Genomic DNA, 15,398 nt, shown 5'->3' with positions numbered 1-15,398 from the left:
CGATGAGGAGGCCTGATGAAAAGAAGACAGCCCTGTCATCTTCTGAGCAATCTAGTTTAAAGGGCTCGATCACTTGTCAGCAGTGCCTCTGTCTTTCTACCTGCCTGTCCTAACATCGAATGTTTCTCTTGTCGCTGAATAAAGTGAATGTGAAGAAGCTGTAATCAAGGCCAGTAACTCTCTAATGTTCCGCCTCACAAAGATTTTCTGCTGACTAGTCTGTTTATCTCACCATCTGTGCAATATCTAGTGGTTTTTTTTTTTTTTGGGTCCAATATGTAGCTACTATTACAAAAGAATACTCCATACAGATCTGTCACTTCTGCTTGCCATGCCGCTGGCAGTCAAATTCTGAAGTAGTGGCTGCTATTTATGATGACCTCGCTCTTACATAAGATGGAGTTAGCCACTAAATACCATGCAAAGTGGATTTCAAATGGGTTACCATCACAATCCTGAGCACATAAAAATCATCTAAATTGCTTCAGTACTGAAATGTGCAATACATAATCCTCCATGAATTATAAATGTCGAAGTGCATCAAGCAGGACTTGTGCTTATTAATTTAGTGGATGTGACTCTAAATTCACACAGTAGCACAGACTAATGGGGCTGTGAGAGTACTCAGCGAATCATTAAAATCATCAACTTTGATCAGTGGGGTCATTTTAGAGCCTCTCTTTCCCTTTGGAAAATCACAGAGCTGTCAACATGCAGCTTGAAGTTGTTTTTTTTTTTAGAGCTCGAATTTGTCACTCGCAGCAATTATTTTGTGATGTTGGACGCGCAATGGACTTGACTTTAATTACGCAGTCGGCAGTTGCTATGACGATGACACGGTTTGTTCTGGTGTGTTGGCGCGACACCAATATGCTCCCACTCAGAGAGTTAGGTTCACTGCTCAGCAGTTTATCTTACTGGCAAACACTCGAACACTGAGCGACGCACATAAACTCCAGACTGCAACATTCATCACTGACCAACTCTGATTTCTACTCACACAATTTAAATACAACTGTTAATATAAGTGTCACAAAGCTTTGAGTCTCAGTTGATGAAATGTTATTTTGTGTGTGACACTAGCAGTTTGGCTTCATAGATGGCAATGTCTGTCTGTAGGCCCAACATTTTGATCCAGACTGAAACTACTGGATGGATTGCCATGGGATTTTGGGGACATTCATGGTCCCCAAATGATGAATTTCTGAGCGTGGTGAAAATAATGCATTCAGCCTCAGCTGTTCTTTGTGTTAGGTGCTAATTTGCAAATGTTAGCACCTCAACAAAAGAAAAGATTACGTTGTCTTATTCTGTCACATCAATGATCCAGATATTCATTTTATCCAGTAAATATTATTGATATTTAGTTATTAACTTCACCTCCAGCCTTCTAAAACTATGTAAAAGTGGCCCCCAGGCAAAGCAAGTTGAGTATTCCTGATGTAGACTCTTGTTTCAATGTATATCCTCTGCATAAACACTGGAGGATGATACACGGGGTGCCTCATTAGGTAGGAGTGGGTTGTGCATTAAACTCAGCATCAGTGGGTTGATCTCCTGATCTTTACTATCTAGAATCTTAACTTTAAATTGCTCCAGATGGTGACGTGTGGCCGTGTGAACTGTGCTTTAAATAAAAGCACATTAGTTATATTTCTCCACTCATGTAATCAGGGTTTTTTTTCTTTTAATTTGTCATCCATCTGTAGATCTTTTGATATACATATATATATTAAAAAAAACACTGCACACATGTTGTTCAAATCAACTATTTCAAGACTTTTATTTTTTTCCAGCACATTCATCCATTCTGTAGTTGCAAACATACTCTGTAGTAAAGGTCACTGCATGTAACATTTATAGTGCATTAGAGGCCCGTGTAGCTTAGAAGTGCAGTATGAGAAGAAATAGCAATTATTGTAGCTTTGTATGTCTGCTTGTTCAGCCTCAGCAACTACTCTCAGCCAAGCAATACATGCTTGCTTATAAGCTAAGTTGCTATCGTCAAATAAAGCCCTATGTATTTAAAGTGCAAATATTTTAGAGGCAGTGCAATATTTACTACTTGGACTGTTCAGCTCTGATGATGAGATCGCCATGTAATGAAAAGAATGTCTCACATTGTGCTAAAGGGTTGCTAACCAAGCATGACACCCGGATACAGGCAGTTACAGTCTTACAGGGCATCTTGGATTTTTTTCCATACAGTCAGGCACATCATCCCATCTCTCTTAATAATAAACGTGTTCATCCTGGCGCTGAGATTATGGCTCAGACTGGAGCTCAGAGCTCAGGAGCCACAGCAAGGGGCCAAAATATGATTCACACATACACAACACAAGTAAACATTCATATGCAGAACTCTCTGATCTGAGATGTGCGGCTGAGCGATGATCAAGCTGCTTTTTTTAATCTTACACTTATACAGTGACAGATGTGCTAACATACACACTCTTTAAGATGATTGACTGACTGGAGACGAAAGGAAAGTCACCATAATAAAGATGTCACCCTCAGTTTTACACAGCCTCACTTCTTCTCTCTCTGGCAAATCTGCAAATGAGTACATCTTGTCTCTGAGTGTTTTACTTTAAAAGCGATGAATGGAGTTTGGCTGCTAGACGACACTTGTTGTAGTCAAATCTAAAATTGCTCTCAGCCTTTCCACTTTAAATCACTCTTGTGGCATTCACGGGGATGCTGTTACTGCTATTCCTCCTTGTCAAACTATTTGAAAGGCTTTTTGTCGTTTCGGTACCACCTGCTGTTTCATCCTTGTTCTTACGGAAACAGTAGACCCCATACAGCCGGAATTTTTTATCAGGGAAGCCCAGGTGTCGGACACCTGGCTGGGATCCACCACAACGAGAGCGGGGGTTGACTATGGGGTAACGGATGCTGCCATCCTCCAGCCAGCCGGCTTCACAGCGGTCCAGAAGTTGAAACTTCCATGCTGCGTACAGCTGACCCACTTTGGCCACCAGTGAGCCATCTCGAATGCAAGCCTTGGTCGCCTCCGCATAGTTCACCTTCTTAAAGCGTTTGAGGAAATAAACTTTGCCTAAGGGAATATAGAGGGAGAGGAGATGAGAGGACCTTTTGTTGTAAGAACATGTGAAAAGGTGAAGGAAAACAGAGCAAATGCATTGTTCAGAGAAGCAAAAAGAATTAAAAAAAAAGGGAGGTGGATGAGAGAGCGAAGCCCCAGAGACAAGCTGAGCCCTGAGGGTAGATATTCTCAGTTTTCCTGGCATCTCGGATTGTGTTCAGAATGTCAAATCATTCCAACAACCGTCTGGGCAGCCGCTCAAAATCGAAAGGCAATATTCTGTCAGCGGAAAACACTCTAACTCAAAATTACTCTTTTTAAACGCTTCGACTTTTGCTTTCATCTCACCTCCGAGGACACTTTTCACGTAGCAGTATTGAATGAAATTGGTATGCTGATTGGCTGAATTGTTTGAAGTGAATCACATGATAGTTTCTCCTAAGAAAGGGGCAAAGGAAGAACCTCCCATAACCAAGAGTAAAGAGGTGGTTGGTGGTGGTTTCTTCAAACAACAACTGATCTCATGAAAATCATGTCTGCAACCTCAGCTTTGCACTTGGCTCAGCTATTGATTTTATGCTTGTTTATGTGACTGCTGGCTGTTAGAGAGGCAGAATATGGTCTCATATTTCCCCGGAGAACTCTCAGTAAATATCTTCCAGCTGGACTGAGGAACAGAATCGGTCACGACCACTGCTGAAACCTCCTGCCCACAACAGAGCGTCCACAATAATTAACACACAGGGGAAGCCATGAGCAATCATTTAAGGTTTCTGTCATGCTACCTTTTTCTCACTTCACCCCCGTGTGACTATCTAAAAATGGTTTATGATTCAAATGAAGAGCACTGTCTTGTATCTAGATAAAAAAAATCTATTAAGTTTTTAGAGATAACTTTTTAATCCTCTTTCAAACTTCTAAGAGGCACCTTCAGGCCTGAAGTCCTGTTTTTCCAACCTGAAATCTTTAAAATTCCCAAAGGTTCGCTATATATTACACTATTATGATCAATGTTTTAAAGGAGCAGTTTAAAGGGAATGTGCTTATTCACTTTCTTTTTTAAGAGTTTGATGAGATGATCAATACCAAATGTGAAGCTTGCTGTCTTATTTTAGCATAAAGACTGGAGGGGAGCAACACCATCTCTGAAGCTTACTAAATAATATGTTATGTCTCATTTATTTATCTGTACAAAAGAGTACAAATTAACACTGATGTATCCCAGTATCTACTGTCAATCCCACCAGCCTGTACACCTTCTCATCACACAGCTAAATAGAGCGGGATGTATCTTTAAAATATCAAATCAAAAATCAGATCAAATCAAATCCAAATATCATCTCATATGTTGAATATAACAGGTGTTGCTGTAGGTGTCAAAAACACGGGGCATCCCCACTGTGAGTCTCATATGCATAATCTGCTTTGAGTAATGAGTACTGTATGCATAATTGGCTTAGGTAATAATAACGATTTAGATTAATGAATTAGATGAAATCATGTGGATTTCAATCAATAATGTATATTTTTCACAACAGTTAACATAAAAGAAAATAACAACTGTATAACCAGATAGCCACACTCAATATACACCTGCTGTTAAGATAACCAGCTCCTGGATGTAGCTTCATATTTAACAGACAGTAGTAATAACAAACTGTTCTTTTAATAATCAGTGTTCATAAACAGATGCTGAACTGCAGATAGAAAAAATTACTTTCCCATGTTTGAACTTGTGAACCTGGAGGTGGAGCATGTGTGTGATGGAGACCTTAGTGGACTCTCTGTGGGAATGTAATGTAAATCAAAGAACTGGAAGATGAAAGGCAATGCTTGGCACCCAGAAGACACACTGGTCCTGTATTAACACAGCCTGATCTAAATCCAATGGCCTTAGGCCTGCAAGATCACAAGCATAGATCCGAAGCATGGGCCTATTTCCCCTATGGTCCAACACTCATGATATATCCCTTTTTATATACAATACCACGATAATCTATCTCCTCTAGTGTCTTGTTCTCATCCTGTGATGAGCCACAGATACTGGATACTCAATTAGATGTTTGTATCTAGTTGTAGGACCATGTAGATGGACTACAAAGTGCCAACCTTCTCAACGTCCCTCTGAGTTTCTCACCGTTGAGCTTGGAAGTGAAGCAGAAACCGTCATAGCGCTCGTCCTCCTTGTGCCTGTAGCCATAGTTACGAACACCAGCAGGGGTGTCCTTGCGGCCGCATTGATCTCTGGGATGAGAGATAGGATACTGAACTGAGCCATCCTCCAGCCATCCTGCATTACACCAGTCCAGCCCTTCCAGCCAGGCCTGTGGAGAGAGATAATGTAGGTTAGTGAGGCGCCCTGGATGATTAAATATGCTATTAAGAGGAACAAATTCTGTTATCTCTTCTGACATAACTCCATTACTTTTACTCGACTCATGCATATGGCTTTTTTTTAAATAAGAGGATGGACCTGCGGTAACATTTCTACTCTGATTTTACACATATTCTTAACAGTAAAACAGTTTAAGACTGAGGGATGTAGCCAGTAAGTGTATTGTTCCACCTCAAAGAGTGGCCTATAAATGAATGAATGTGCTCTGGAAGACGTGATCTACATACCTCTTGTGAATCCTTGGTAGTGATCTGTGACTTCTACCCTAGTCTTTCTTAATCTGCCTTGAACATTACAAACATCTGAGCAACAGGAAATGCATAAACTTACCTTGTGCAGTTGAGCGTGGGAGGCCAGAATGGCATCCTGCTGTTTGCAAGCGTCCTCCGCCTCGTGGTAGTTGAGCTTATAGCGCCCCTCACGGGGGTAGTAGGGAAACACCACACCTATAGGTGACAGAAACAGACCAGCTGTTGAATATGAAGCTGTAAAATTCACTTTAATCTCATGTGAACTGGTCTATCTGTCTCACCAATGCTTTGTACAAAAGACAAAAGAGCATTAGAAATGTCAAAGCTTCATCTTAATCTCTACCAGTTGAATCTTTAATTCCTGACCTTCTAGGTCGAGGTTGACAAATCCTGTATCGTCCTCCATGTCATTAGTGACTTCACACTCATAGCGTCCGTAGTCCTCCAGTGTGACATTTTGGATGATCACTGAGGCGTCACCTGGTCCTGCCTGCTCCAGAAACACCCGCCCTTTGTACGATCCAAACACACGCTGCTGCCTGAAGAGATTTGACAGAAATTTTAAAGTTTTTTTTCCCTAAAAAAGAGCAAAATAACTGATTAATGCTTTGATATAGTTAATTTATAACCTACTGAAAAGAGCTATGTATTTTTTATGATATCTGAGTGGGCTCATTAGCAAAGACCACGCCAACACTGTGATTTTAAAGGTTTAATGAGGAAATATTGGATGTTGAGGGTGGATAAATGGATAGGAGTTAGGGGCTGACATGGAGGTCAGTCTGGGACAGATATGTTGAAGGCCAGGGATGAAGAGCCATCCAAGCCTATTACATGCATCATACAGTACCTGGAAAAAAGAGAGATGAAAGAGCTGAACTGAATAAAAAAGGATACAAGGGAAGAAGGGAGAATGAAAGGATGTGAATAGGGATGGGTAGAAAGAATAATGAGTCAGTGGAAAACTGAAAGAAACAGGACAGGATGGGTTGACTGGCTATAAGTAGGCTTAACAAGTGATTAGGGGTGTGGTTGAGGCATGGCACTGTTCCCGAGCCTTAGTAAACATGTGCTAAACTTCTATAGTGTATGTCAGTGAAATAAAATCAATCAAATCAACATCTGTTGGCCCAACAACTGGGAAATAGAAACAATGCGTTCAACCTTCCAAGCGCCACAAAGACATCCTCAAACTGCAGCGCGTCGGTCACTTTGGTCCATTTGATCCGAATGCGAGCAGGATCGGTGTTCTCCGGCTCGTGGTGGTATCTGCAGGGCAGAGTGATGGAGCCACCGCGATGTGTCACCACTTTTCCAGGAGCTGTCTGCACTATCACCGCTCCGGTGTCATCCTCTGTGGGAGGAAAGAGGAGAGGGAAGGCCGGGTTATCAAAATACTTTACTTGGGGAGTCATAATTGTAATAACATTTTATTGCATGCTTTCTCGCCACTTTTATGGGTTTGATTAATGTTTATAACTTTTATGGTTGTTACAAAACTCTCTTGGCCAGGAATCTGTATCTTGAATGAACGGGTTGTACAAAAGAAGTAGGAGGAAACTCAGAGGTGTATTAATGATTGTTTCCTTCCACTAAAGGGAGGTCCTGCTATTGTCTCTAATGGTTTACTGTCACTGTTACTGGGAACTGAGCTGTTGTTACTGTTATGGTAAGTCCACTTGTGTATTTCCTGATGTGACAATGCAAAATGTCTTGGTTAACTTAAGGTTAAGTAACAATAAAGTGGTGGATTCTCCACTGTGCAATCAAGACCTTAATGTTGAGGTGTGTAATGTTGTTTGCAATCACTCCTGACACTTCCAATACTTCTTATTCCAACTGCAAAATTCAATCTAATACTCTTTGTGAGGGATACTGCAGCGAGACATCCACGAAATTGAATCAACCTCAGCTAATATAGAGTGTGCTGTTTACTTGAGCTGTCACATTAGTGCCTCGACATCCAGCATATCAATAGCAGAGAGCTTTTCATTTATTATTTTTTGGTCAGAGTGTCCAGTGTGCAGCTTTCTCATTCCTCTGCCCAGATCTGTCATCAGATTACCCACTCCAAATTTTAACCTCAACCTCTGCTGAGAACCGTTCACCAAAATGACCCAAGACTAATGGTAACCACAGGCCTTTTCTTCCAAATGGGCAATCACAAGACCTAGTTTGCATTTCTGGCAGACATTCGCTCAGACACTATTTGTGTATGTGTCTAGGCAGCCAAAGACTACACACACACACACACACACACACACAACAAGTGTGGCGTAAACATTTAAAAACATTTAATGAGTGGCTGCAAGAGGTTTTCTGCTATGTGGTGACCAGATAAAGGCACCTACAATTATCTACGCCAGCCAGCAATTAGTCCTGTCACCGCTTATACCTCGCTCTGCAAAGTTGTTTATCACCAGCAGACATGAAAGCATCAAGTGGTGTTTAATCAAAACTTTAAGCACATTATTTCCCAGCACTGACGACTATGTTGCAACAGACAGATGTTAGGACAAACAGCTCCGTGTTACCATTTCATTAAGGAGACAGCAGTTTTACAGATATCTCTGGCAGTGGGAAGGAAGTTAACAACTACTGCCAGCAGATCGGGAGGCACCGCATCTTGTCACTGCACGACTACTGGTTATTCTGACTGTCTGCGTGGAGGCAGTTGGGATAATGTGCACTTCTATTGCATTACACTGTCGTGGTTAAACTGGCAGCTTAGAAGCAGCACGGAGCTGTTAATTACAATAACTTCTGAGCCGAGAGACTAATTACAAAGTCCAACTAGAAATGGCAAACTTTTAAATGTTATAGTTTGAGGTTTTATGTTTAATGCTTCCTGTTTTATTTTGTAATTCTCCCATCTTCTCGCAAATACTTCTCCCTGAACACTTTTACCTGTGTCTTGTTATCCTCACTAAAGTATTTAGTCTTTGTGCTCCCTTGCCTCAGAGTCAGTTCATCTTCATTATATATTCATTAAAGGTCCAGTGTGTGTAGAATTTAGTTGCATCTAATGGTGCAATTGCTGCATTGCAGGAGAAAAAACACTTGGAAGGCGTTGTCTAGAGCCAGTATTTACTTTGTCTGTTCTGGGCTACTGTAGAAACGCAGTGTTTCATCATGGCACCCTCCATGAAGGAGGACCCGCTCCCACTATAGATATAAAAGGCTGATTTTAAAGTAATAAAAGAGAATAATATTCTTATTTTCAGGTGGCTACACAAGCATGAATCTTACACACTGCACCTTTAAGTATTTCTGCTGTTCCTCATGCTCTATTTTCCAGGTATTTTTGTATTTTTGTGCCATTTTCTTTAACCTTGTCTGCCATTTTGGACTTCTGATTTTCTGCCTGCTCCCAGTTAAATTTATTTCCTTGTTTGGATGGCCTCCAAGCCTTCCTCACCACCCTGTAAGTCTTTTGTGTCATTAAATCATTTGGTTTACACAAGATCTTCCTTGTGCTGTCTCCGTTTAGGTACAATCCCTTGCGTCTCCCGTTACTCTGCTTAACAACTGTGACACTAAAAAGCCCAGATATTTCTGTCAGGTGTCGGTGGACGGAGCCAAAAGGTGACTCATCATGTGGTCCTGACTGTAATGGGATGATCATTGTGTGTCTGTTTGCTAACTCTCTATTGTGACTTTCTAATTTCTATTCTGAGGCTATGTTTGTTGTGTAGTTATTTTGTCACCATGCAGACATTTTTGAGACGCTATCCAACTTTATACTTTGAGAATATAGTTTTGATGCCACTGCAACATGGCAGCATGGTTATCTGATGGGTACGGTTACTTTGTTTAATCTGGAACATGTTTATGAAGATTTACCAATGAAGCATATATAGACTGAGAAGAGGTCTTCAGTCAGAATATCTTCTAGTAGCGGAAGAACTGTATCTTTATTAATGCTCTGTATTATGGATATCCCTCATGCTGTCAATTAGTTTAATCTCTGATGGCATCAGTTTTCTTAGTGAGTAAAATGTGAATTGATCTATCCTCTAGGGAACACTTGATAGTAGAGCTAGATGGGATATTAACTCTGATAATGTGTTAATATTCTAGAGATACATTGGCCTCAGGAACACTGTGTGAGTTTCAGTGCATATTCCTGAGTACTGCTTCAAAATCCTTCAGTGGATTCTTACTGTGAATTACGATTGCATTGAGTAACATTGAAGGCTGAGTCACTGTATTTTGTCTTTGGATCTCTCAGCCCTCGGTTAACAGGAGCATTTTTCCCAGTTTCAAATGTGTCATCTATATAAATCTAAAGTGACCTCCGCTGAGATGTTTTCTAGAACATGGTGTAACGGCTTTACAGTGCAGAATGAATAGTTCCTGACTTTGCTCTGAGCTGTTGAGACAAAAAAAAAAAAAAAAAGTCCTTACCGAGCACGTGCACCACCTTTCTCCTTCCCTTCTCTATGTCAGCAGGCAGGGAGGTCACTGAGAGGGCATAAGTCAGGATGAAAACCACAAAGGCCAGAGGCCGTGGCTGCTTCGAGAACTGCAGGAAGGGTAACAGATGAGAACTGTGGTTATCATGGGTTTACTGAAAATGGAGAAACAAGACGGTGGTGCAGTCAAGACCTAAAAATACAAAGGTGGAGGGTCCCAAAGATACCTTTTGTCTTCAATGTCCTGGTATTCGCCTCAGCGAGAAACAACAACTCAATGGGTTTACTGTACATACATAACCACACATGATATATCCCAGGTAATGTGAGCAAAATCCACATCTGTCCACCTTTGTTTATGGTGAAATCCCACCAGAGGACTATTTTTTGCGTTTTGAATTTCTGGTAGTTTGGTTGCTCCGTGAACAAATACAGAAAGTAGCAGCATAATTGATCACTTCAGCTTTCTCAAAACAAGAAAATAAGGTTGGCTTGAGTTGACTGTGTTCGGTGTGAGAGTCCCGCTTTCAAGCAGCAGCAGCAGCCTGTTACATGCAGCAGTTTTAAAGTGGCAGCTGTGTCGTTCACAGTTACGGTATGAAAAGAGGAGATAGTTCTCATAGAATAGTCAAGGCTTAAGGCTTGTTAAGGACTTTTTTTTTCTTTTTTTTTATCTTTACTGCCAGGTGCCAGTTGAAGGAAAAACGAAATATTTGAAAAAGTTGTGAGGGGAAACAGGCTTGGCTCAGTAGGGGCTAGTAATAGTAAACAAAGGAATATATGCAGACAAAAACATCACAATTACTGGGGAAATTGGTGTCTGTTGTGCTTGCTGTGCATATATAAGACATACATAAATAAAAGCAAAAAGAGACTGCAACATATTTTTAAACTCTCATCAGGGTATGTGAACAATCTCCCCTGGCAGTAAACAATGACTGATCACCTTGCTGAAAAACACATTTCCTCCTGGAAGGTATTGCTGCTTATTCTGGTCAAGTGCTCATTATCTTTACAAGCTCCCTCTCTAGGTTATGGATGAATGGCTCCTCAGAACGCTACACTTGCAGTCTTGTGTGTATTTTGACCCAGCATGTGACACCCCCAGTGTTGCTGCGTAAATCTATGATGGATTGCAAGGCATATTCTGCAACCGCACATTCTCAGCTATACGTAGGTTGGTGTTTTTTGCTGGATAACATAATATGATGATAACAACCGAATCCAGGAGCAAGCATGTATGCTGCCGTCTGTGTGCACTGCTAGAGGTCTGCATTGTCAGTGTCACCTGTGAATAATCGCTTCCTACGCAGCAGCACTGCTGCAGTACATAACATCTGAACAGGCCCCAGTGAAGCAGAGTCAGTAAACCAACCACTTTACATGCACATTGCACACTATAAACAGCACTGCTGCAATCATTTCTTTTCTCAAGGTTAGTCCAATGAACATCCCTGCAGTCCTCATTGCAGCACAGAGAACTGCAGAGCAGAGCCACGTACTAATGGAGCACAGAAGTGAACTTACCATGGCTATCACAACAGGATTAATGCCTGGATGAAGCAGATGTGCCGCTGTGTGCCGTGTAACTCCTCAGCCCAGGCTGAATGTTGTTCTGCAGCAGCACCACTCGCCTCTCTCCCTCCCTCTCTCTCTGTGTTTCCAGTCCCATCGCTGATCTCTCGCACTGCAGGGGGAACCACCGGTGTTTGTGGGTCCCGCAGTCCTCGGATGACGCAGCACACCACACTGGTGTTGTGGTGATTGTGCAGACTGTGTGTGGAGAAGGAGTCAGTCACGGCAATGATTTCATGTGTGTGAATGTGCATTATTGAAGCCCATTAATGTTTCACTTATTGATTTGAGTGTCACGCAGTTTGTTGGCAGTTAATGCAGTGAAAATGTATTAACTTCCAGGCAGAACATTTGTTTTCACTAAAGACCAAATATATTAATGGGAGCTGTTAATGTTGAGACTGTGACTGCAGATTAAGACTCATCAACGTTATCAAAACAAATCAAATTCATTCAATTCAATCAACTTCATGGCTGAGGAGGAGGAGTGACTCCATAAAGAAGAGACTTTCAGCTCCAATTCTTCTCGATATTGTCAGAGGTTATAACAATGGTACAGTAATTAACATTACTTTTTTTGTGGAGGGTTACATCTGGGGCTGAAGAGCTGAAGAAGGTTCTTGGATGAGAGGTGAAACGGATCTTCACAGATCTACAAACAAATCCAACTGCCCCAGATTGAACCCTCATCAAAGAAAGATGACCTGGATTACTCAGACAACTGCACAACAATTTGGGAAGGACACCCTCAGAAAAGAACATTACTTAACAACAGCAGTGGTGGAAATCTATATTAGCGCTGATTACTGGCCTATTTACTCAATATTTAAAGACAAATTTGAGGTATTAATTTACTATATTATTCATTAAGAAGGAAATATTGTGCTTTTCTCCACTACATATAGATAATATATAATTGTACAAGTCCATCTTGCTAACAATACAATATGTACTTTTAGTGAAGTACTTACAGCATGCATTGCAGGACTTATGAATAATAGGTACATGACTAAGCATGAATTAATAATGACATATCATAGGATCCATTTATTAGGACGGAACAAACGTGTTGTCTTTATTATCATTTAATAAGAATTTGACCAGTATACCCAGTTTGTGCTGAAAATGATCCCAGATGTAAGCTCAGGTTTTGCTGTGGTCAGTTCAGAAATGTGAAATCAACATTTTTACTTGTGCAGCCCAGCCACTGAATATTGTGGATATAAAATGTTGTTGAAAGCTTCTGCAGGGAGGCAAATCTGTTTATGAGCTTCTGTAGCCCACTCACCAGTGAAATAAGGCTTTCGAGAACAGCATCACTGATGTATCCGACAAAGAAGTTTCTCTCAAGCACCATATGGGCATCTGGTGCAGAGTCTACAAGAGTGCTCCATGAGAATACGAGTAAAATAAGAGAGAGGCTCTTGAGATCATAGTGGCTGACAATGAGAGGAGACAAGACTCTCAGCATGTGGCAGATGCACTTTGTGTTGAACTTTAAAAAACTGCACTGATGACAACATTATAGCACTCTGCACTGCCAAGATTCAAGTTGACTGAAAGTGTCTTGTACAACAAAGAAGTGGACCTGTCAACTGCTGCACTGCCACTTGAGTTACTGCAGTCCTGTGTGGCGTCACTGTGAGAGAAGTTTATCAGAGTTTAAAACATCTGCCCAGGATCTCCCTGGAGCATCGCAGTTCCCAGACCTGTCAGCATGAGACGCAGCACAAGAGGAAAAATGGGGGGAAATACTGTCAACAACGAAGTGATGTTTTGTCAGAGGAAGAAATTCAAGGTCAACAAAGTTAACACTGACAGCTTGTTTTCAGGCTGGTGCAAACAGCTGGATGGCAAAGCACTGCTTTGGTGTGTTTAGTTAACGGCATCGGTTTCTCTAAAAGGAGCGAAAATATTCTCTGCCCTGCATTTACAGGATTTCGACAAGGTCTTTGCAGAAGAGTTGCTCCAGTTTAGGGACCTCGGAGCAGAGAAAGATTATCCTCTTGTATATCTATTACAAGTTGAAAAATATACTCCAGGAAACTTTCCTCCGATATTGTTGCAGCACTGAGGATTTTTGCAAGTTGACCTGTTATCTGGGAGGGAGGTCACTTTCTCAAATGAAATGCATAAAAATATGAACCACGGGCCAGAGATGTCTATCAGCAGTGATTTGATGGGCTGGATTCTTAAGGTTTAAAATGCCAGATGTCAAGAAAAATTAAGAAGAAAAAAATTACTAAATGGTACTCATAAATTATTTAGTGTTTTCATTGCAGTGGTGCACAAAGGTCAGCACAGTAGATGCATTTTAAAGTTCCCTGGAGATGAATGGCCGGGCAAAGCTGGTTACACAAACAATGAATCAAATAGTTCAGTGTTAAACACAAGTTCAATGTCTGTCGATGTTTGATGTGTTTCCCACCACTACATCATAAAACAAGTACATTTCAACCAGCATGTGTAACACTTGAAGGTCCAGTGAGCAGTGTGTTCAGTAGCATCCAGCAGTGTAGTTGCTGCACTGCAACCGTGTTGCCTTATCTTTTCCTTCCAAGCGTGAAAGAGAAACTGCGGTGGTCGTGAAACACACAAAAAACACGAATGTTTAGTTAGAAACATGGCAGTTCCACATGGTGGAGAAGAACCAAGAGCATCTATGGATTTACAAGGCTTATTATTGTTGTGGAATTTTCTATCTTTAGGTTACACAAGGTCACGTGTGGGCCTTGAGGTCCTCAGCGGTATTAGTTGTCTGGCTTTGGTTGAGAACAGCAGGTGCCAGCCTATCTCTCACTGTGGTGGCCAGGGTCGAAGAGACCTATTGCTGCCTTTCTAGACTTAATAGATAGCTGGCCGTTGACGTTCCGATCTGTGTAAACAGACATCTGTGTCTTCAGACTAGAATATGCTGACAACAACACCTGCATGGGTAAAGACATTCTCTTGCAGCATATAGTGTTTGTTATCTTGGGTTTAAAGTCTATCCACCAGGATGAGTTGGGCAGAATGTGAGACTGACTCAGGCACTTCTGATGAACTTTGAGAGTGTCTCTAATTCTCCTTGGCATCAGAGGCTCGTGAACACTTTCTTCCGTCCATAAGTTAGTAAAAACATAATAGTTCATATGTTCAGGTGATTTTACACTAATGAAAACATATTTATATGCCATGTTCTGTAAACAGAACCTACTAAATTTCAAACAACGTAGCCAACTAGCAGATCAATGCATACACCTACCTAACACCCACCTCATACCTGCCACCCATGGGTGGACTAACCTGGACAGGGTCAGGCCCTGGGGGATAAATTAGATGTAGGCAGGTCCCATTTGATACCTCGTCCAACACTACAACCACCTCTCTTTTGTGCATGTATTTATCATCCTTAAATCCTTAAAACTAGTTTTCTACAAGACAAAGCCTCAAGATTAATCCAGGACCCTTGTCCTTTCAGCTCAGTTAATTTAGTTTTGTGATACAATGATGCACGTATAAGAAAAATACCACAAATACATAAAAAATAAACCAAATACTACAATAAGAAAAATACCACAAATACATAAAAAATAAACCAAATACTACAAGTGATCCATCAGAATCAATGGATAAGACTACCTGCTTCTTCTAGATACTTAGAATAGATACTAACCATTTATTAATGTGGGCCCTCATGATATGTCATGCATTAATACTTAAATTGAAGCTAT

At 41.1% G+C, this 15,398-nt stretch overlaps 1 protein-coding gene across 1 annotated transcript; it reads right to left on the bottom strand.

Annotated features, from left to right (window-relative positions):
* Positions 1–1,800: 1,800 nt before the first annotated feature.
* Positions 1,801–11,899, bottom strand: hapln4 (hyaluronan and proteoglycan link protein 4). The gene is made up of 7 exons (XM_027289899.1): positions 11,638–11,899; positions 10,103–10,220; positions 6,860–7,049; positions 6,062–6,234; positions 5,775–5,890; positions 5,187–5,373; positions 1,801–3,061 (listed from the first exon to the last, which is right to left on the bottom strand). Exons 1-7 carry the CDS (start codon positions 11,638–11,640, stop codon positions 2,670–2,672), a joined length of 1,179 nt encoding a protein of 392 aa, XP_027145700.1. The 5' UTR covers positions 11,641–11,899; the 3' UTR covers positions 1,801–2,669.
* Between the last annotated feature and the right edge of the window lie 3,499 nt (positions 11,900–15,398).

This window comes from Larimichthys crocea, chromosome XVII (genome assembly GCF_000972845.2).
Source record: "Larimichthys crocea isolate SSNF chromosome XVII, L_crocea_2.0, whole genome shotgun sequence".
NCBI classification, from domain to species: Eukaryota; Metazoa; Chordata; class Actinopteri; family Sciaenidae; genus Larimichthys; species Larimichthys crocea.
This window is presented reverse-complemented; position numbering and strand designations above follow the sequence as displayed.